Source organism: Cyprinodon tularosa, unplaced genomic scaffold, assembly GCF_016077235.1.
Source record: "Cyprinodon tularosa strain WSP-4 unplaced genomic scaffold, ASM1607723v1 ctg104, whole genome shotgun sequence".
In the NCBI taxonomy this organism is placed as follows: Eukaryota; Metazoa; Chordata; class Actinopteri; order Cyprinodontiformes; family Cyprinodontidae; genus Cyprinodon; species Cyprinodon tularosa.
Genome location: NW_024037827.1, coordinates 349,517 through 372,349, shown reverse-complemented (window position 1 = coordinate 372,349; position 22,833 = coordinate 349,517). Strand labels below are relative to the sequence as shown.

At 42.3% G+C, this 22,833-nt stretch overlaps 1 protein-coding gene across 1 annotated transcript in view; it reads left to right on the top strand.

Annotated features, from left to right (window-relative positions):
- Positions 1-22,833, top strand: part of crhr1 (corticotropin releasing hormone receptor 1) — an 80,788-nt gene that overhangs the window by 38,084 nt on the left and 19,871 nt on the right. The window contains exon 5 of the mRNA XM_038282252.1: positions 6,112-6,194. Coding sequence (XP_038138180.1) covers positions 6,112-6,194 — 83 coding nt within the window. The remainder of the gene's footprint in view (positions 1-6,111; positions 6,195-22,833) is intronic.

Here is a 22,833-nt window from a genome sequence, read left to right as displayed (position 1 = left end):
CCATTCCTGAGCAAGCTCTGCACTGCTGGTAGCCTGCAGCTGAAACACTTGAGAGACCGTCCTGGTGCTTGCTGGTCTTTCTTGGGCGCCATGGAGCCTTTTTGGCAACAACGGAACCTCTGTCCTTGAAGTTCTTGATGATGCGATAGATTGTTGACTGAGGTTCAATCTTTCTAGCTGCGATTCTCTTTCCTGTTAGGCCATTTGTGTGCAGTGCAATGATGACTGCACATATTCTTTAGATATAACCATGGTTCACAGAAGAGAAACAATGATGCCAAGCACCAGCCTCTTTTTAAAGTGTCCAGTGGTGTCATTCTTACTTAATCATGACAGATTGATCTCCAGCCCTGTCTTCATCACCACCCTCACCTGTGTTAATGGAGCAATCACTGAAACCATGTTAGCTGCTCCTTTTAAGGCAGGGCTGCAATGACATTGAAATGTGTTTTGGGGGATAAAGTTCATTTTCTAGGCAAATATTGACTTTGCAATGAATTGCTGTTACAGTGATCACTCTTTATAACATTCTGGAGTAAATGCAAATTGCCGTTATAAAAACTGAAGCAGTAGACTTTGTAAATATTAAACATTTGAATCATTCTCAAAACTTTTGGCCATGACTGTACAACTAATAGTTACTCAGTCAAACATCTCTTCAAGTTAAAGTCCTGGTGTACTCAATTTTGAAAATACTTAAATATTCTTAAGTACATGCATTTAAAAGTACTTAAGTAATGAAACGTACACATTTGATGTTTTAATATGAGTACATTTCTGTATAATTTCCCGAGTGATTTAAAAGAACTTTGCAACTTTCAGAAACCAACTGATGTATTGATGTGTAGAATTCTGCTATTGATTCTACACCACCTGGAAGGAACTTCAGCATAAAAGTGCAACAACAAAAAACAAGGACAGACAGGGCTCGATGTTAACTATTGCCCGATCGCCCGGGGCAAGTAGTTTTTATTGTCGGTATAGTACAAATTTCATTGCATTTGCCCGCCGAGTAAGTGTAATGATCGCAAAAAAAAGGTATTTATCGCTCAAAATTACTTTAAAATCACCGGCATTCACTGAAAACTGTCATGATCAGCAGGATTACTAGCCCAGATGCAGAACACACACACAGAGGCAGAGGGGAAGGTCCAAAGATTTATTGGTTAAAAAGAAACAAGATTCTACCTGGAAGGCAGAGAGGACAAGCAGGTTAGGTTCAGGCTCCGGTTCAGGTTTACAGGCAAAACAGAGGGTCAGACAGGCAGGGTGGCACCAAAACAATCCGGCTCAGAGTGGAGCTCCCCTCCAGCTTAAGTAGGGAGAGCTTAATGAGCAGATAGGGAACAGCTGTCAACGCTGAGCCCAAGCTCCCCAGGAATGAATCCACGGCGCCCTCTGGTGGGCAAGCCTCTGGATCCTGACAAAAACGACCCACAAGTGTTGCCGGTGCCATTTTTGTTGTTTTGTACACATTCTCGTGTGATTTTCCGCTAGGTCACTTGCAAAGGTCACTATTCTGCGTCTTGCTACCCAGAAGCAGCAAGAAAAACAACCATGGGGGATGATGATGCGGAGAACAGTATTTATGTTTAACCATGCGAAAAGATTGTGTTTTTATGGTTGGAAAAGATCGCTAGATGCGCGCCGGCACTACCATCCATGTTTACTTCCGTAAACACAGAGCACGCTGGCCTGTGACGTCATCATGTCCTCTACTGCGCATGCGGGACACTTGCGTTGTATGACTGCAGTTCAAATAGGAGATCACATACAAATCGCATATATTTGGAAATATGAACAGCAACGCAAAGAAAAAAATCGGACTTCACAAAAAAAAAATCGGAATTGAGCATCAAGGCCTGCAGTGTGAACGTAGCCTAAGATCCAGAAGTAAAGAACCTCTGTCCTCTATGTGCCGCATGGAGTCCTAGTCCTAGCTCCAATCATTTTACGTTTCAGAAAATCAGTTTTAATGACTGTTAGCAATGGAGACTAATGCTCATAAAGAACTGTGTAGTTCTAGTTACTGGATGTCAGAGGCAACCAAAGAGGACTCAACTCAGTAAGTTTTAATGCACTTCTGCACAATAATTTAGAGAAACTGATAAAAATGACAAAAAACAAGTAGAGCAACTAGTTTAGCTGCTAGGCAAGGTAGAACAAAGGGTAGAACGCTTGACACAACTGACAAAGGGAGGAAGTCTGCAGAGAGAGAGGCTGAAATAGGTGAGGCAACTGGCAACAAGACACAGGTGAGCATTGTCAGGACGGCTGATTAAAGGAGAATCCCAGGAAGTGAAGGAGTCTGAAATAAGAACAGAAATTAGTGCAACAAAATAAAACAGGAAGTTCAAAAAAACTACTGAGCCAGAAACAAAATGACAAAAGTGAAAGACAGAAACTGATGAGCAAAGCTGCATGTAACTAGTTACTACTTTCAAATAGTAACTTGTTTAGTTAGTTGGTTATTTTCACCAAATATAATGAGTTACTATTTAAAATGAAAATTCTAAACTATGTATTAATGACACAATACAAAACAAAATACATTTTAAAGGTCAGGCCAGCAAATAATTTTAAATAAATAAAAGTACTAAACTTAACACACAGTCAAAATGCATTATTACAGAAGTACCAGACCGCTAATGTATACATCTAACCAAGTTTTACAATCCTAAATATGACTTCAAAGAATTTTTTTGATTTTGTAATGAGATTGAAATACAATGCAAGCAGATTAAAGTAATCTGGTAGGGCAGTAAAACAAGATCAGAACAGAATCAAAAGACTGTTTGGCTGGATCTTAGATTGGAAGACATGATTAATTGGAAACTTTTTGAAGTCTTTTAACCAGACTAAACACACAGCTGCTTATTAAAGGTATGGTGGAGGATTGTTCTTATTCTGGGTGGATCATCAAAATAAGGGGTCCTCCTAATTGTCAATCATTCTGGCGATATGTTTACGTAAGGCCTTTCTACATGCTCGTCCTCATTTTCACTTAGCGAATCTGACATAGTGGAAAAATTGCAAATCTTCTTTTGAAAGTAAGCTTGTATGAGCGATGCAAACAGCAAATTTGGAACAGAGCGTGCATGAGGACAAATGGACTCGTGTATGCTCTCGCACATGTTTAAAAGAAAAGTTCGGTCACATTCAGAATACAAACTCCTGAAAGTACTTTAAGTGAGAAATTATTACATACTTTTCAATAAATTATAAGTGTTTTTAATTAAGAGTAATTTTTATTTGAAAGTGCTTTTGTCATGATGGGTCTCTGTGATTAAACCCATATGCAGAACACCACAGGAAGCAGAGTAAAAGTTAAACTGTTTATTCTATAAACACACACAGAGAAAATAATGCACTGGTTCTGGTACTGGTCGGGGACTGGTTTCACAAAGAATCTGCAGAGAGGGATTGTTTGGTTAGCCAGGTAGGAGTGAAGTCTTGACTGAGTCTTGATTCAGATTTGTACCTGATGAGGTTCAGATTGAGCGGTGGAGAGAGGGAACCAGTTGGGTCCAGAGACAGAGGGTTCAGCAGAGAGCTTTAACAGCGGCAGAGCTTAGCTTCAGGCTAGCGAGGTTCAGACCTTGAGTTCTTCTCCTAGTTCTCCCTTGAGAACTAACTTGGAGATTCAGACTGAGGATCTTCTGGTTTGGCTTCTCTGAGCAGGTAGGTAGGTTTCCAGACATGAGCTCCTCCAGAGCTACAGACTTCGATCATGTTACCTAAGAGCAGAGAAGACAGAGACTGGTTAGGATCAGGTTAATCTCTAGAGCAGACAGAGATTCTTAGTTCAGATTGAGGCTCAGGTTCCACTAACCAAAACTGGTCAACACTCCGGCGCTGAAGACAGGTCTGGCTGCTGCTTATGTAGGAGGTCTCCTGATGGGCTGATGATCCTCAGGTGTGCAGGAGGCTCCAGCTCAGGAGACCCATAGCGCTCTCTGCTGGAGACAGGTGGCAGATCTCCAGATCCCAACAGTACCCCAGATCCCAACAGAAAAAACATAAAAACAGGAAGGGATCCTCGGCGCCCTCTGGAGGGCAAGTCTCTGGATCCCAACAGCTTTACTGGAGGCATCCATGTTTATCAAAGAACACTACTGCCACCTACCGGTTTGTGACGTCACGGTGCGGTATCGTCTGTTGATCAAGTCTGAGTGCTGTATCTGGTGTTTGTCACAATGCGCTATTATCCATGATGGTGACGACCAGTGCACTATGCAAAGCAGAAAGTAATGGATTAATGACGTGCTTTTTCTCTGGCCAGAAGTTCGATGGCAAACCCTCCCTCTTCAAGTTGGCGATCCAACGACGAACCCGTCCATGGAGGATCAGGAATCAGGATAAGGAACTTTTTTTTTACTTTTACCGGATGTATTCCAGCATCCAACTGCCATGCACGTGGGCATTGTCAGTTTCACTATAGCTCTGGTGAATTTCAATGGCGAAGTCCTCTGGAAATCTTCAATAATTGTTGTTGATTGCAGATGTGTCTAGTAGTTCCCATTGATTTTGCTTGTAAAGCGGGGAGAATGGCGCTAGGCTTAATAGGTTTTTTTTTCAAAAATGCATGAAAATCCTTTACTATACCTTTTAGTGGTCAACCGGAGAAAAATATCCCACTATTATCTTACCTGCAGGTCTGACTTTTATCTTTACAGTGATTTGCAGCCATTTCTCTCTTCTTTTTGTCCTCTCGTCTTCCACTCACTACTGTCAGCTGCTCTACCTGTCTTTTCCCTCAGAAACAGAAAGGAGAGGACAATGAGTGTATCTGCTTTTCCCTAAATGCTCCTGCTCAGTCTGCAGGGGCTTCAGCAAGGCAGAGGCAAGGCACTTATTGACTCTACCCAGTCAGCTAGTTGCACATTATGATTTAAAACAAAAATAACCCCAAGTATTTACAGACCGGGACCTGGGCCATGTTCCTCCTACCTGTAGTTAGAAATCAACTCAAACTTCTAACAGGTTTAACATAGAAGAGTTCATCTTTAGAGGCCGACTGACATTTCTGCTGCTAGGAGTGAAGAGGAGCTCTAATCTGCAGAGGAGCGGGCAGCTGCTTTTGAACAGAACCTGAGCCCAACTGCAGGAGGTTCCTCAGAAACTCTTCATCCTGACTGAAACCCAGTAAGGGGAAAGTCTTCATGCTGCTCTGCTGTTTCACTGACCAACATCTTCAATCAAGGAGGATCCCATCCTTGTTTCCTGCCAGGCGGCTGCTTACAGATCAGCACAGCAGGGAGCTACACCATGTGTGTGTGTTAGTTAACATGACTGTGCGTTAATGAGTGGGTGGCCATGAATATCCCGTCTAATTAGAGGTTTATTTCTTGATCTGGCTTTGGAGAATGACTCATCTTTGTGTTTGTGCATGCACGTGTGTGTGTGCACAAAACCCAGCTGGAGTTCTTCTATCCCTCCATCTTCATCATCATCATCATTACCTTCATCCTTATCTTCTTCTACTCTCAAACTCTTTGCAACCGTCAGGTCAAATTCTGGCTGCTGGTTCAGTTCTCATTCATTCTGCAGGTCGTTAATTCAGGCAGCTGATCGCTGTTTGGAACAGCCTCCTCTCTGCCTACTGGGTTGGACCGGGGTGGTACCAGTCAGGAACAGTTTAGGTGTTGCTGTGGTTACAGAAGCTGCACACAGACGGCTGTGTTGATTCGTCAGTGCGGAGTGTGGGAGTTTAACACCAAACTGTGTTTCTGTTAGTGTGAGGAACTGATGTGTGAGAACAGGGAGAACAAAAACTTCACAAATACGGAACACAGTGGAGAACCACAACTCGGATCATAACCCGGAATGGAACTCCACACTTAAAACCAAGGATGTCAACAAATAAAACAGAAAGGAGAACTAGATATTTCACAAAAATATGACACAGACAACAACTGAACAGAATCTAGAACTTAGAAGATAAACCAATAAGCTATTAATTAAAAAAACACAGGAAACCTAAAGAAATGAATATATCAAATGTACAGAAGGAAAAGTTACGTCACTTATTACTGTCACCTAATAAGAACTTGAAGCACAATAACTTCTGACAGAGAGGAATAAAACAGGTTGCTTTCTATTTTTGCTTAGACCGGGTCTACAGAGAGTGCCAGTCTAATGGAACCTGGGCCCCCCGGGGAAACTACAGTCAGTGCACCGAGATCATCGTCCTGGTGAGATTTATCAAGCACCATCACACTAACCAGTCACCAAACTGGCCAATCACGCAATAACTAATAACAATGCTGAGAAATTACACACTGACCATAGCTCACACTGACCAATTAGGCACTGATTAATCCAGTACTGACTAATCGAAAACACTGACCAGTCAAGCACTGGCTAATTTAGCACTGACTAATCAAAAACACTGACCAATCCAGTACTGACTAATCGAAAACACTGACCAGTCAAGCACTGGCTAATTTAGCACTGACTAATCGAAAACACTGACCAGTCAAGCACTGGCTAATTTAGCACTGACTAATCAAAAACACTGACCAATCCAGTACTGACTAATCGAAAACACTGACCAGTCAAGAACTGACCAATCCAGTACTGACTAATCAAACAATTCAATTCAATTCAATTCAGTTTATTTATATAGCGCCAAATTCACAACACATGTCATCTCAAGGCACTTTACAGTTCAACCAGATCATACAGTCAAATTGATACAAAGTTTTCTATCTAAGGAAAACCAGTTGATTGCATTGACTCATTGACTCAAATACAATCCCCCACACTAAGCATGCTTGTAGCGACAGTGGAGAGGAAAAACTCCCTTTTAACAGGAAGAAACCTCCAGCAGAACCAGGCTCAGTGTGAGCGGCCATCTGCCGAGGCCGACTGGGGTTCAAGGAGACAGAAGCAGAGATACAAAAAGCAGCTGTAAAAGGCGGCCCCGTCCAGGAAACACGCAGCCAGGCAGACGAGCTCCAAGGCAGCTCCCATGCCAGAGGACGAAGAGAGCACATCCACTCAGTCACGGTCAGAGAAACAGGACCACACTGGAAAACAGGCCGATCTCCAACATCTATTAACAAGGGTGTTGATAGAAGCAGCACAGCTGATGTTTTTTTCCAGGATGACGTCACAGCCAAACAGGAACAGACGAGGCAAAGCTACTCTGAGGAAAAGCAGAGAGAGCAGAAGGTTAGAGATTGAACTAACAGATTCTGCAGAATAGGAGAACAGAGAGAGAATGAAGCAGAATGATGAAATGGGGGTCCCTATGTCCTCCAAAAGTCTAAGCCTATAGCAGCATAACTATAGAGATAGCTCAGGATAACCTGAGCCACCCTAACTATAAAAAAAGGAAAGTTTTAAGCCTAGCCTTAAAAGTAGACAGGGTGTCTGCCTCACGGACTAAAACTGGTAGTTGGTTCCACAGGAGAGGAGCCTGATAACTAAAAGATCTGCCTCCCATTCTACTTTTAGAAATTCTAGGAACCACTAGTAAACCTGCAGATTGAGAGCGAAGTGCTCTGTTAGGAACATAAGGAACAATCAGATCTCTGATATAAGATGGAGCTTGGCCATTTAAGGCTTTATATGTGAGAAGGAGGATTTTAAATTCTATTCTTGATTTAACAGGAAGCCAATGAAGAGAAGCCAGGATAGGCGAGATATGATCTCTCTTTTTAATTTTCATTAGAACTCTGGCTGCAGCATTTTGGATCAGCTGAAGGCTTTTAACTACAGTTTGTGGACTTCCTGATAGTAAAGAATTACAATAGTCCAGCCTTGAAGTAACAAATGCATGGACTAGTTTCTCAGCATCACCCCTGGACAGGATATTTCTAATTTTTGTAATGTTCCTCAGATGAAAGAAGGAAATTCTAGAAACCTCTTTGATATGGGATTTAAATGACAGGTCCTGATCAAAAATAACACCAAGATTTTTTACTTTATTATCTGAAATCAGTTTAATCCCATCCAAATGAAGTGACTGGCTAATCAGTTTCTTTTTCAGAGACTCTGGTCCAAAGACTATAACTTCTGTTTTGTCTGCATTCAGAAGCAGAAAATTAAGAGTCATCCAGGTTTTTATGTCTTCAAGACATGCCTGTAATCTATGTAATGGGTTAGCTTCATCTGGATTTATAGACAGATATAGCTGGGTATCATCAGCATAACAGTGGAAATTAATCCCATGCTGTCTAATAATTCTACCAATTGGGAGCATGTATAAAGTAAAGAGAATTGGTCCTAGCACTGATCCCTGTGGTACTCCACAGGTAACCTTTGAGCGTGTTGAAGATCTATCATTAACATGAACAAACTGAATTCGATCAGATAGATAAGATTTAAACCAGTCTAGTGCTGTTCCTTTAATTCCAACAAAATATTCAAGTCTTTCTAAAAGAATATTATGGTCAACTGTATCAAATGCAGCACTAAGATCCAACAGGACGAGCACAGATACAAGTCCATTATCTGAGGCCATGAGAATATCATTAGTGACTTTCACCAGAGCTGTTTCAGTGCTATGATGAGCTCTAAAGCCAGACTGAAACTCTTCAAAAAGTTCATTATGGTGGAAGTGATCGCAAACTTGTTTGGCAACTACTTTCTCAAGAATTTTGGATAAGAAAGGAAGATTGGATATAGGTCTATAATTGACCAAGTCATCTGGGTCAAGAGACGGTTTCTTAAGCAGAGGTTTAATTACAGCAACCTTAAAAGCTTTAGGTACATATCCCTGTAACAGAGATAGATTAATCACATCTAAAATGGAGGAGGAGATCAAAGGGAATACCTCCTTAAATAACCTGGTTGGAACTGGATCTAACATACAAGTTGAAGGCTTAGATGAAGACAATAATTTTGCTAATTCAGAGAGTTCAACTGGATCAAAGCAGTCTAAACCCGGTTCAGATTCCATGACTACCTCAGGTACAATCGCGGATAGAGGAGTGCTTATGATCTTATTTTTAATAAGATCAATCTTATTTATAAAGAATCCCATAAAATCATTGCTGCTAAGAGCAGGTGGAATGGACGGTTCAACAGAGCTATGGCTCTGGGTGAGTTTGGCAACTGTATTAAAAAGAAATCTAGGATTATTCTTATTCTCCTCTATTAATGAGGAGAAGTATGCTGCTCTTGCTTTACAAAGAGTCCTCTTATACAGCAGTAAACCATTTTTCCAGACTAGGAAGGACTCTCGCAGGCCTGTGGAGCGATATTTTCTCTCCAGTTTCCTAGCATTTTGCTTCAAAGTACGCAGCTCTGCATTAAACCAAGGAGCAAGCTTTCTATTTTTAACGGTTTTCATTTTCAAAGGAGCTGCGTTGTCTAAGGCAATACGCAGAGAACTAGCAACCCCATCAACAAAATCATCAACCTGTGAAGGGGAATAAGCTAAGCTTTTGCACTCTGCAGCACTGCTCAGTGACACAGAGGAGAGAGAAAGTGAAGCAGATTCTTTAAAATTTATAACTGCACTATCTGATAAAGATCTACTAAAATGTAACCTTCTTTTGGGGGAGGAGAACTCTGTTAAAGTAATCCTGAAGGTTATTAGAAAGTGGTCAGAGAGGACAGGGTTGTGAGGAAATCCTGTTATTTCTTCACATTCTATGCCGTATGTCAGCACAAGATCCAAAGTATGAAGATGAGAATGCGTGGGACTATTCACATTTTGAACAAAGCCAATAGTGTCTAAGATAGCATTAAAGGCTGCTCTTAAGCTATCGCCTTCAATGTCAGCATGGATGTTAAAATCTCCCACTATGATGACCCTGTCAGTATTTAATACCAAATCAGAAAGGAACTCTGAAAACTCATCTAAAAATTCAGAGTAAGGACCTGGTGGACGATACAAAGTTACAAAAAGAAGAGGTTTTCTTGCCTTGAAATTTGGATCAGGGAAATTAAGGGTTAAATGTTCAAAAGAGTTGTAGGTATTAATTGTTTTGGGAGTAATCAGTAAGTCAGACTGGAAGATTGTTGGTAAAAACACTGACCAGTCAAGCACTGACCAATCCAGTACTGACTAATCCAACATTGACCATCAAGCACCGACTAATTGAACACTGACCAATAACCACAGAGCATTTTTTCATAATATTTCTACAACTTTATTTTTTCTCAAATTAATCTCTCAACTGGCTGAACTAATATATTTGTCAAAACATGTTAAAATGGTCTAAACTGGTACAAACTGGTCCAGGTGTCAAGATTAAAGCCTGGGTCAGAACCAACAAAACCTGGAGTCCACACAAAGAAGCTGGGACTGAGGTGGACCCTAAAGCATGAGCTAGAACCTTAAGGTACAGTACGCCCACAGAGGTTGTTTACACCTGGGAATATGGAGGTAACAGGTCTTTATTTCACTGTGGGGCTGACTGATGACGCAACAGAAGGCATTGCTGGAGGAGATGGTATTTTGGCTGTAGAACGTTCTCCAGGAGGGTTCATGTTCTTGTGACCAGGAGTTGGCTTCTGCCCATCAGTGTCAGTTAATTTCTTTTAGTTTATCTTTAGTCTTGGCGCTCCATTTTAAATGGAGCTTATCAAAATATCTTGTTTTTCTGTCAGTTACCTGAAGGTCTATCCTATAAAACTTTCTGCCCTTACTTTGATGGTGCTGAAGTCAATGTTCTGCTACGTTCTTCACACCGCATTGCTTTGCTGATACAAACACTTTGAATCATTGTTAACTGTGTTGGAACAGATGTTCGACTCTTAAATGATTTGCTTCAAAGATTTCTTGTTTATATCCAATTTATTAATGAGTCATGCCACAGCAAGCATGCAAATTAACATATCCATTAATTTACCAAGGAAACAGTCAACCTGAGGTGCTCCACTAATCTATTGATTAGTGGAGCATCTTAGCAGACCTTTTGTGAATTTGTTTTTATCCTGGTGTAATAAATCATTTTAGGAAAACAACTCTCTGGAATCTGACTGTAAGAAGTCTTCCCCCAGTTAGTACCAGCCACGATAAACAGCACTGCTGTTGAACTAGTGGATACAGCTATGTATCGGGGTTTCTTGTTAATAAACTATGGATTTACATTTCCTTCTGAAATAAAAGTCCAATAAAGGGTGTACTTTTTAGGGAAAATTTGACATTTTAATATCCAATATGATGTGATGATCTGTGTTATTGTTTGGTATTGCTGCTATAAACCCAGAAACAGCAGCTTGTTTTAAAGTGGATATTTTGTCAAGTTTAGTGGATGTTTGTAGAGGAGCCAAATGCAGAGATGGTTTCTCGCAGATTTAATGATGAGGTAGACGGCAACAGAAGCATAAATCCAGAAATAACTGGCAGGGAAATCAGGAACAAAAACAAGGAGATGCTTGGGTGAAAAATACATGAGGAGTGAAGGGAATCCAGTAAAGACTAACTGCAGAGGAGGTGTCAGGTTTGGTGGATCCAAACGCAAAGATGACGAGGGAGAGATAAGTTCTGTCAGATGTAATGGATGTAGATGGTAACGGAAGCATAAATTGATGAACAATAAACAACTAATCAAAACCAGGAGACGCCAGGTAGTGATGGGAAATCTGAAGCCTGGCTTCTGGGGTCGTGCAGAGTATAAAGGGGGGGGGGGGGGGGGGCGTGTCTAATGAAGCCCCACTTCAATGCTTGTGTCGTCTTGCTGAAAAACATTTGACCGGTAACAAACGATGCCTCACATTACTGTTATCACTGTTATCATTGGTTTGAAGGGTTCATTGCCTCTTGAAGCTTCATTTGGCCAGCACTAGCTAAGCCAGGGAAAAACAGACATGACGATCAAAGCAATGAAGAGAAACCAGCACTGAGGAACTGCACAGGAAGATTAAATATGGGAGACCAAACAGAGACTGGTGTAATCAGCTGATAGGCAGCAGGTGTGGATCGAAGCAACTAGAAGCTAGGGGAAAGGAGACTGGCACAAGAGGGCAAGAGAGAGCAACACAAAAAACACAACACTGCTTAAATATAAGTAGAGATGGCAAAAGTACTCACTTTCCGTACTTGAGTAAAAGTACAGATACTTGAGTTAAAAAATACTCTGGTAAAAGTGGAAGTACTGATTAAACTTCTTTACTCAAGTAAAAGTAACAAAGTACAGGCTTGTAAATTTACTTAAAGTATAAAAGTAAAAGTAGAAACCATTTTTTTCATGCCGTTGCCTACATTTTAAATGGATGTCTGCCAATAGGACTAGATCTCCGTTGTGTTCATTTTCAATCATCTCGTCGTCCATGCTACTATGCTAACGCCACCGCCACCAAGCTGCAATGATTTGCCGCCAATGAATACCGCCGAATCTGTCGATTCATCTTGTAGTGGTGCGTCAAATGCAACGTAGATTCCCAACCAATTAGATTGAATCTGGTATTGATGACTAGGGATGGGGATCGAAACCCGTTTCTATCAAGGACCCGGTTCCACTTTTTTCAAAACCCGAAAATCAATAACGTTTGGGCTTATCGATACCGCTATCGAGTCTGGTCGTGTTTTTTTTTTTGTTTTTTTCTCTCTCTGAGGTCCTGTAACATAATTGTGTGTCCCTCGAGTCGCGTCACAGCATTTAAATCTAATCAATCCAATCACTGCAGCATGTCCACCAATGTTTTGGAATTAAATTGTAAACAAACAGATATTAAAAGTAAAACTAGTTAAGTCTGGCAGTTGACCCGCTCGCGACTCGAGGATGGCTGAGCGGACAAAAAGGTCTAAAGTTTGGCTTCATTTTACCAAGCTCAAAGACAAAGACGAAGCGAAATGCAACTTATGTTGCAAAATCATATCTTGCAAAGGGGGGAACACAACCTCAATGGCCAAGCACATTAATATTGTGCATCAAATAAAGGCCAAATGCAGTACCTTCGACTGTCTCCGAGCTGAAAAGACTCCTCCTCCTCCTCCTCCTCCTGCTGCCGCCGCACCACAGTCTTCATCATCCACTCAGAGTACCACTGGTAAGCCCGCACACAGACTTTGTGCTTGTCCGGTCAGTTAAAAATAGTAATTGTGAAATCCTTGTTGTAACCGGCAGCATACAAGCTAGTTAGCTTGAAAAGTAAATAAAGTTTCAGACGTGCTGCGTGATGATGTGTTCAGATTGGCTCAGTAAAATGGCAATTAGGTTATCATGATGCATTCAAATGTAACGTAAAGAAAAGGGAAATTGAGTTTTTGGCGAGAAACATGAGTAATACGGTTGTATATTGCTCTAATTATTTTAGAATATATAATTAAACTATTGATGCCAACATTTATTAAAAATTACATTTAATTTAAAATACAATTGTTTATTTGCTAAATATTTTCCTAATCACTAAAAACATGATGAAAAGTGACAGTAGACAATACATTAACCAACAATTGTGAAAATGTATATATTTTTTTAAACCAAAAGAAGAGATTTCTTCAAAATATAGGACATTTCTTCAAATAATTTTTTCCCCACTTCCTTTCTGTCTGAGAAAAACATTTGGAGGACCTTGTAATGATTTGTTTTTAATTATAAGTGAAAATATATCTACCATTTCCTTTTCCCATTAATTTAGATGGTGTTCAGCTCAAGCTCAGGAGTAGGCCCTACATTGGCCTACTCCAAACTCCCTTCACCTTGGCTGCCAGGAAGATGCCTTCTAATCAAGTGGAGCAGTGTCACAGGGCTGTCACAAAATTTGTGGTGAAAGGCTTGCACCCTTTTGCAACAGTTGAATCACCGTGGTTTAGGGAAATGACAAAGGCCCTCAATTCACGTTACACCCCTCCAAGCAGGACTTTTCTATCAAACACCCTCATCCCTGCATGGTATGAGGTGGAAAAGCAGAATGTCATTACAGAGCTGGCAAATGTTAGTAAGGTAGCCATTACAAGTGATGGGTGGACTAGCTTAGCGCAAGACCACTACATTACTGTGACCGCCCATTACAGCAGCCAAGGCAAGCTTCAGCAAAAAGTCCTCCGGACCAAAGCTGTCTACAGAGCGCAGACCGGGGAAACAGTGGCAGTGGAGATTGGGGAGGTGTTGGAAGAGTTTGGCATTACTCAAAAGGTGGTTGTCATGACTGTAGACAACGCGTCCAACATGGATGTTGCTGCAAAGAAGCTGGACATCCTCAAACTGGGTTGCTTTGCCCACACCCTTAACTTGGCTGCGCAAAAAGTTTACAGCATTGCTACGATGACCTGGTGGGCAGCAAAACTAAGAGCAGTCATCGTGTGGATGAAACGATCTTCAATGGCGAAGGTAGTGCTAAAAGAAAAGCAGCTCCTTCTCAAACTTCCTCAGCACACCATGATACTGGATGTGAAAACCAGGTGGAACTCCCTGTTTCTGATGGTTGAGAGGTTCCTTGAGCAGTATCCGGCTCTCCAAGCTGCAGTGTTGGATCCACGTATAAGAAAGCCCATGGAGAGGGACCGACTGGATAGGATCACAGATGAGGACTTTACCAAAGCAGAGGAGTTCATAAAGGTCATGAAGGTCCTGTACACTTCTACACTGTGTGTATCTAGTGAGAAAACCCCCACCTGTGGACAGATCCTTCCGATTCTCATGAAACTGAAGACCCACTTCACAGTTCAGGAAGGAGACTCTTCGTTTGTATCCGACATTAAACGGAAGGTTTTGAACAAATCCAACAGTTCCTCGAAGAGGCGACAGCGATGGACCCAAGGTTTAAAGCCAAAAGTGTCAGGCACACCACCTGGGAACGTTTGCAGGAGGCAGCTGTAGCAACAAATGCTACAGAAGCTGATTTCCCAATCCCTGAGTCCCATGAGGACAGTGACACAACCGAGGAGGCTATGTATGAGAATCCTCGGGTTGAAGTCAGTCCACCACCACAACCTAAGAAGAGTGCCTTGGAGGAGCTATTTGCCGAGGAGGAACAAGAGCGACGGACCATCCATATGAACAACTCCAACATCAGCATTCAGCAGAGAGTATGTGAGGAAATCCAGCTCTACAGAAGCCTGCCTATGATTTCTATAGCAGAGGACCCAGTTCTCTGGTGGTGGACAAAGAGAGACACCCTGCCCCTGCTAGCGGATCTCTCTCACGGCTACCTTACTGTCCAAGCGTCTTCGAGCCCTTCAGAGAGGGTGTTTTCCACTGCTGGGGACACCATCAGCCAGGAGCGTTCGAGGATCATGCCTGACAAGGCAGACATGTTAATTTTTCTGCAAAAAAATACCTGTTAATTTATGAGCTGATATTTTATTTCCTTTTGTGTGACGCAGCATATTATTTAATTTACATACATTATGACATTTTTTTTTCATTTGGTGCTGCTGATATATTCTAGTTAGTTAGCCATGTTTATGAAGGCTAGAAACGTTTTTGTTATGCTCACTTGTTAAACAATAAAAGCAATACCAGTTCTGTTAAAAACATATTGTCGCATCATCTTTCCACCGAATAACAGAAAAGTATCGATAGTGGTATCGATAAAGACTCGGATCGATAAGGAGTATCGATAAAGGTATCGATATCAATAAATATTAACGATCCCCATCCCTATTGATGACGTGAAAAATAATAACGGTAACTCCATTGAAATGATTAAAAACTAAAGTAACGAGCCAATTTTAAAATGTAAGGAGTAGAAAGTACAGATATGTATGTAAAAATGTAAGGAGTAGTAGTAAAAAGTCGCCATAAAAATAAGTAGTAAAGTAAAGTAAAAATATCAGAAAAATCTACTTGAGTACAGTAACGAAGTATTTGTACTTCGTTACTTCCCATCTCTGAATATAAGTAGAGAACAACAAGAATAACAGAAAATGGAAAAGAAACAATTACCAAGAAAACGCAGAATGAAATAAATAGAAATGTAAATAAACACTCAAAAAGAAACTTAACCAAAAATCTGATCCTATATATATATATATATATATATATATATATATATATATATATATATATATATATATATATATATATATATATATAAAAACTGTTTTCTCACCCCTCGTGGGGTGGTATGTGTCATCCTCAAGCTCGGGTCCTCTACCAGAGGCCTGGGAGTTTGAGGGTTCTGCGCAGTATCTTAGCTGTTCCTAGGACTGCGCTCTTCTGGACAGAGACCTCTGATGTTTTACCTGGAATCTGCTGTAGCCACTCTCCCAGTTTGGGGGTCACAGCCCCCAGTGCTCCAATTACCACTGGCACCACTGCTGCTCTCACTTTTCACATCTTTTCTAGCTCCTCCTTCAGTCCTTGGTATTTCTCAAGCTTCTCGTGTTCTTTCTTCTTGATGTTGCTGTCGCTTGGGATTGCCACATCTATCACTACTGCCTTCTTCTGCTGTTTGTCGATCAACACGATGTCTGGTTGGTTAGCCATCACCTGTTTGTCAGTCTGGATCTTGAAGTCCCATAGGATCTTAGCTCGGTCATTCTCAACTACCTTAGGATGTGTCTTCCATTTTGACCTTGGGACTTCCAGCCCATACTCATGGCAGATGTTCCTGTACACTATGACAGCTACCTGGTTGTGGCGTTCCATGTATGCACTTCCTGCCTGCATTTTACACCCTGCTGTTATGTGCTGTATTGTTTTAGAGGCATCTTTGCACAGTCTGCATCGGGGGTCCTGCCTGGTGTGGTAGACCCTGGCCTCTATTGATCTTGTACTGAGTGCCTGTTCTTGTGCTGCCATGATTAGTGCCTCTGTGCTGTCCTTCAGTCCAGCCTTTTCCAGCCACTGGTAGGATTTTTTGATATCAGCCACTTCTTCTATTTGTCTGTGGTATACGCCGTGCAGCGGCTTGTCCCTCCATGATGGTTCTCCTTCCTCTTTCTTGTCCTCAGTTTCGGTTTTCTCCTGCCTGAGGTATTCACCAAGCCATTTGTCTTTGGGGGCCATCTTTCTGATGTACTCCTGGATCTTAGTTGTTTCATCCTGGACAGTGGTCTTGACACTCACTAGCCCTCGGCCTCCCTCGCTACGCTTGGTGTACAGTCTCAGAGTGCTGGATTTGGGGTGGAACCCTCCATGCATTGTGAGGAGCTTTCTCGTCTTGATGTCAGTAGCCTCTATCTCCTCCTCTGGCCAGTTTATTATACCAGCGGGGTATCTGATGACTGGTAGGGCATATGGCTTGGATCTTGTTTTTCCCATTCAGCTGACTTTTCAGGACCTGCCTTACTCTTTGTAGGTATTTAGCTGTGGCAGTCTTTTGTGCCATCTCCTCGTTGTTTCCGTTAGCCTGTGGCACCCCAAGGTATTTGTAGCTGTCCTGAACATCTGTTATGTGGCCTTCTGGTAGTTCAACCCCTCGGTTCTGATCATCTTCCCTCTCTTTGAGACCATGCGACCGCACTTGTCCAGTCCGAATGACATCCCAATGTCATTGCTGTAGATCCTGGTAGTGTGGATCAGTGAGTCGATGTCTCACTCCTGGCATACAGCTTGCTGTCATCCATGTAGAGGAGGTGACTGATGATTGTTCCGCTTCGGAATTGGTATCCGTAGCCAGTCTTTGTGATGATCTGGCTGAGGGGGTTCAGGCCTATGCAGAACAGCAGCGGGGATAGTGCATCACCCTGGTATATGCCGCACTTGATGGTGACTTGTGCTATTGGCTTTGCATTGGCTTCCAGACTTGTTTTCCACAGCTTCATTGAGTTCTTGATGAAGGCTATTAGAGTCCTGTTGATCTTGTACATTTCCAGGCATTCCAGTATCCATGTATATGGCATTGAGTCATAGGCTTTCTTATAGTCAGATTTGCACAGATTTGTCTGCCTGGTCTTACAGTCTTGGGTGACTGCTCTATCCACTAGTAGCTGGTGTTTGGCTCCTCTGGTGTTGCTGACTATTCCCTTCTGGGAAGGGTGCATGTATTGAGCCATGTGCCCATTCATCTTAGCTGCTATGATGCCTGACAGGAGCTTCCATGTTGTACATAGGCAAGTTATTGGCCGGTAGTTGGATGGGATTGGTCCCTTCTGCGGATCCTTCATGATCAGGATTGTCCGTCCTTGGGTTAACCATTCTGGGTGGGTCCCATCCATCAGCAGTTGGTTCATTTGTGCTGCGAGGCGTGTATGAAGTGCGGTTAGTTTTTTCAGCCAGTAGGTGTGGATCATGTCAGGGCCTGGTGCTGTCCAGCTCTTCATACCTGCCCCTCTTTCTTGGACATCTGCCGTTGTAACGGTTACTGGTTCTTGTTCTGGGAGATTGCTGTGATCTGTTCTTAGATCTTCTAGCCACTGAGCATTGGTGTTGTGGGATGCCTCCTTCTCCCATATGTTTCTCCAGTACTGTTCAGTCTCAGCCCTGGGTGGATCTGATCTTGAATTACCCTGCCACTGTGAGTACACTTTGGATGGGTTGGTGGAGAACACCTGGTTTATTCTCCTGGCTTCTGCTTCTCCCTTGTATCTCTTTAGGCGGGTGGCCAGGGTGGCAAGTCTTTGTTTGGCAGTTTCTAGAGCCTCAGGAATCGACAGCTTGTTGTACTTAGGTAACCTCTTCCCTGCACCTTTCTGCAGGTCTGAGAGCTAACCTCTCTTCGTGTTGCCTTGATCTTGGCTTCCAGCCTTCTTCTCCATGGGGGCTCTGCTTTGTGGCCTGTGGTGTTTATCTTATAGCCAAGCATCTCTAGGATCACTGTAGCTGTGGCGTAGGTCAGCTCATTGGTCTCAGTTATATCTTTAGTAGGGATAGTATGTAGTGCTGCATTTACATCTTCTAGAAGACTTTCAGAGGGTACTCTGTCCCTTAGACTTGGCAGTCTTGGTCGTCGTACGAGGGGATCCAGTTTCGTTATGATCTGCTGTCGCAGGTCAGCTGCCCTTACGTTTAGTGGGGTTGTTGTTGGGGCTGGGGACCCAGTCTCTTTGTGTTGGGTTGATGATATTTCCCTACTGACCTGTTGTCCTGACCCCCTCTTGCCGCAGCATGTCAGTTGTACCTCGTCAATTTCTAGCTGTGATAGGAGCTGCCGTTTGCGGATGTTAGAACACTGAGTTAGTAGTTGTTTCTTTGTCAATGATGACAATGGTTGTTGGAGCTGCCATAATTCCCATAGTCTCTGAATGTAACCTCTCTCACTGGGGACGCTTGTATAGTAGCATTTCATCAGTACCAAGTTTTCTGCTCTAGTCCATCTATGTCTTGCTCCAGTAGCCAATTTGTCATCAAGTTGCCCTGGTTCCCTAGCAACTGACACGGACCTTGTTAACCCGGGCGACGTCCGAGCCGGTATGGCTCTTGTATTTGCGGTTTCACTCATGCCTGAGGTAGGCCACTAAGCACAAAGGACCTTGCCTAAGGGTCCACCTGGATGTCCATGCCGGGAATCGAACCCCGGTCACCTGTGCCGGAGTCGTCGGTGTTACCTACCGAGCAGTAGACTTCTAACAGTACCATTGGATAAAATTAATCAAATTAAAACCCAAAATGAAAACCTATGATGTCGTTGGACTTAAGGGAGAACTCAGAACCAGTTTTCTTACATGCAGGAGGTGAAGAAGGCCACATCATCATCATTGCTGCTTTAAAGATTCACAAAATCTTTCCTTTGTTTACTCATACATAAGCTACACTTTTTTAGACTGATCAAATTGGGGCTGGACTATTCGTTTTTTCCTATACCGTAGATGAATGTTGGTGTTTTTTCATGGACTTACAGGCAGCAAATTACCATAGGTCATCAATGATGCTGAGGAATGTTATTGTCTTCAGTTGCCATGGCAACACATCATTTTTTACTTTAAACCATAAATAGAAGAAAATAAAGGACGAGCAGATGAATCCTCTATTTCTGAACAGAGCTGAAACATGGAATGTGTGTGGTCACAGTTTGGACTTCAGCCTGTTGATCAGAGGGGATGGATCAAGACCACAACCAGGTGGTACTCTGGACTTTTGTTTGGACCTCAGAATTCAGCAGCTTTGATAAGTTTCTGTTTGCAAAGCCAGTTTCTAAGACCTGCAGCCGGAGTTCTATCAGATCAGGATATGTGCAAGACGTCGGATTTGCATTTATCGCTCTAGTTTTGTAAGAAAAATAGACTTTAAACTAACTCAATGGGCGTGTATCCCTTTAGTCATGTGCAAAAAAAATTAAAAATTAAGGTGAGATCGTCATACGCTTAAAAAACAAACAAAAATTAAGTAATTAGACAGTTTTTTCGAACATTACTAAAGGGATAAACTAAAGGGATAAATGGGTATTGACTATGGGTATGTTAGTCTGACCGGGTATACTCATATGACAATACTGGTTTAAATTCGCCTTGTTTAGTACCTGGGTTAGTGGGCTGTCATGGACAGAAACAGGTTAAGCCTGGTTCATATGATTCTGCTGTTTTTTGTCCCAATCTTCCCCCTCCAAGAGGCCCAGATTATTGTAATAGATTGAAAGATAACTTAACAAAATGTTCCTACCATGTACGGTGTGGAGTCTGTACTGCTCCGACTGCAAACTGAGGAAATCCAACATGTTGGATTGTCTTGGCCTGTTTTTCTAGTATTTGCGGTGTTCCCAGAGTGCAGATGGGGACGGATCCTGTTTTAATGTGATGTGTAGCCAATCAGAAAGCATTTCTGGAGGAAAATAACACAACAACTCACCAGTGAGCAAGTAGACCCCTGTTCTCTCTAATACTTTCACCAAGACCTTTCCTTATTTTTTTTCCTATTTCAAAATAAGTCGACAAACCATCTCTATTTCTTTTTCCTCCTTGGTCAGGGTTATTTACTCTCAAATCACGTTTGATTTTCAGAAGTTTTGTAAATTTTCATGTCTGACATTTAACACATTCTAGGACCAAACCTGTTATATCTGTAAATTTTAGATCATGTTGGGTGTCTTAGGTTTTGAAACTCAGTTTAAAATGTTTCCATGCAAACCAGGCTTTAAGCTACTAAACACTTCAGAATGTCTTTATTCTGTTGAGAACATTTCTGCAAACAGATCTGAACAAACACACATCCAATCCTTTAAACACACACCTACACACACGGACACACAAACCCACAGAGGGAAAAAAACGATCTGAACCAATCAGAGCTCAGAGTGAGAACAAGGCCGAGATCCAAACATCAGCGTGAACAGGGGGGACCATCTGGACCTTCTCACTGTGGCGTCACTGTGTGTGTTGTACAGTTTGTGTGTAAAGCTTTAGGTCTTTTTCATTTTGAGAAAGCTTTGATGTGTCCTGCAGGGATCAGATGTTGGCCCAGGCGGACTCCTCAATATGGGTGACTCCAGGTGTGGACAGTTCACTGGTGCTCTCAGAAACATGAAGGCCACCATGGGTGTGTCCATGTGTCGTCTCTCTGCCCCACTGATCCAATCTGTTTTCTTCTTCCTGCTGTCTTCTGATTGGATGGCAGAACTGGCTGTCAGCCATCCACAGCTCTGTGGTCAACAAAATGGAAAGATTTTACACAGACCTACTTGTCTCTGCTGATGGTTATCAGACCTAACACTGATCTGTTGCTATAGTCTCTGGACCCATATCTAATGCTCATTTTTCAGTTGAAACAATTCCTACCTAAGCTGAAGAACTGCTGTCTGTCTTTTTCTCTGGGATAAAATCATTTACTGTGATTCAGCCTAAACTTAAATGTTTTGATGAAACTATAACCAACTTTAGCTGCAAGCAGCATTAGACGGTCCTCAAGCCTTGGTGTTGCTTTCACCAGTGTGTGGTTCACGGACTTCGAACACTCTTAAAATCAGATTGTTCCACAAATCACAAGTGTGAAACGTCACTGCTTGTAACCTTGAAGGTGACATTTAGTCACCTTCAGTTAAGGTCTGTTATGATTCAGCAAGGAGTTGGGTCAAAATCAGACCTTGTTTCTGGGAGTTGCTCTAGCTTTCTCCTTCATAAAACAAAAATGTGAGGGCTGTAATCCCAATGAATACAGACATTTACCTTCAACAACAAGTGACCTCTTGTTGTTGGGTAAAGATAAAGGGATGAAAAGTACTGCTTAAAAATGTAGAGGAATGCACTATGATGACACAGGGTATGTTTAGATTTATGAATATGTGTCGTGGCATCTAGAACTTTAAAATATTTCAAATAGTGCTGTGAATAAACTGGCAAAAACTTTCTGTACCCCCAGAACAGGGATAAAGATCAGCCCTTTCAAATCTGAGGCATGGTTCACAACCAGAAAAAGGCAAAAAGGTAAATTATCTTGGGGTCCTGAAGTTAGAGGAGAAAGAAGGGGGAGAGGAACAGATGAATTGGTGGCTCCTGTCCCAATCTGGATTACGCACCGGACTGGTGGTGAAGCCAAAAGACAAAGCTCTTGGTTTACTGTTTGGTCCACGTTCCTGGCCTTGACTCTGGTCATGAAATCCGGTTCTTTACTGAAAGAACAACATCACAAAAACAAATGGTTGAAACTAGCTGTCTTCAAGTGTGGCTGGGTACTCCCTTAGAGATAGTGTGAGGAGCTTGGCCTTCCATGAGATTCTCTGAGTAGAACCTCTTCTCCTCCGCATGGAGAGGAGTCAGCTAAGGTGCTGCAGACATTTTAGAGGCCTTCCTCAGGAGGTGTTTAAGGTAGTTCTCACCGGAAGGAGGCCCAGGGACAACCCAGTATCTGCTGGAGGGTCTACATCTCTTAGCTGGCCCAGGAAAACCTCGGTCTTCCTCCCGGAGGAGCTGGAGGTGGAGTTAAGAGGGAAGTCTGGGTGTCTCTGCTGAGACTTCTTTTCCACCGGCCCGGTCCCGGATAGGCACAAGATGATTTCTCCTAGAATACAAACTGTCTGCTACTTTAGATCCCCTTGACTTGTGACCAAACTGACCAGGATTCAAGTTGATATTTTCAAACCTCTAGAAAGATTTTGCTCGAACCTGAGGACTTC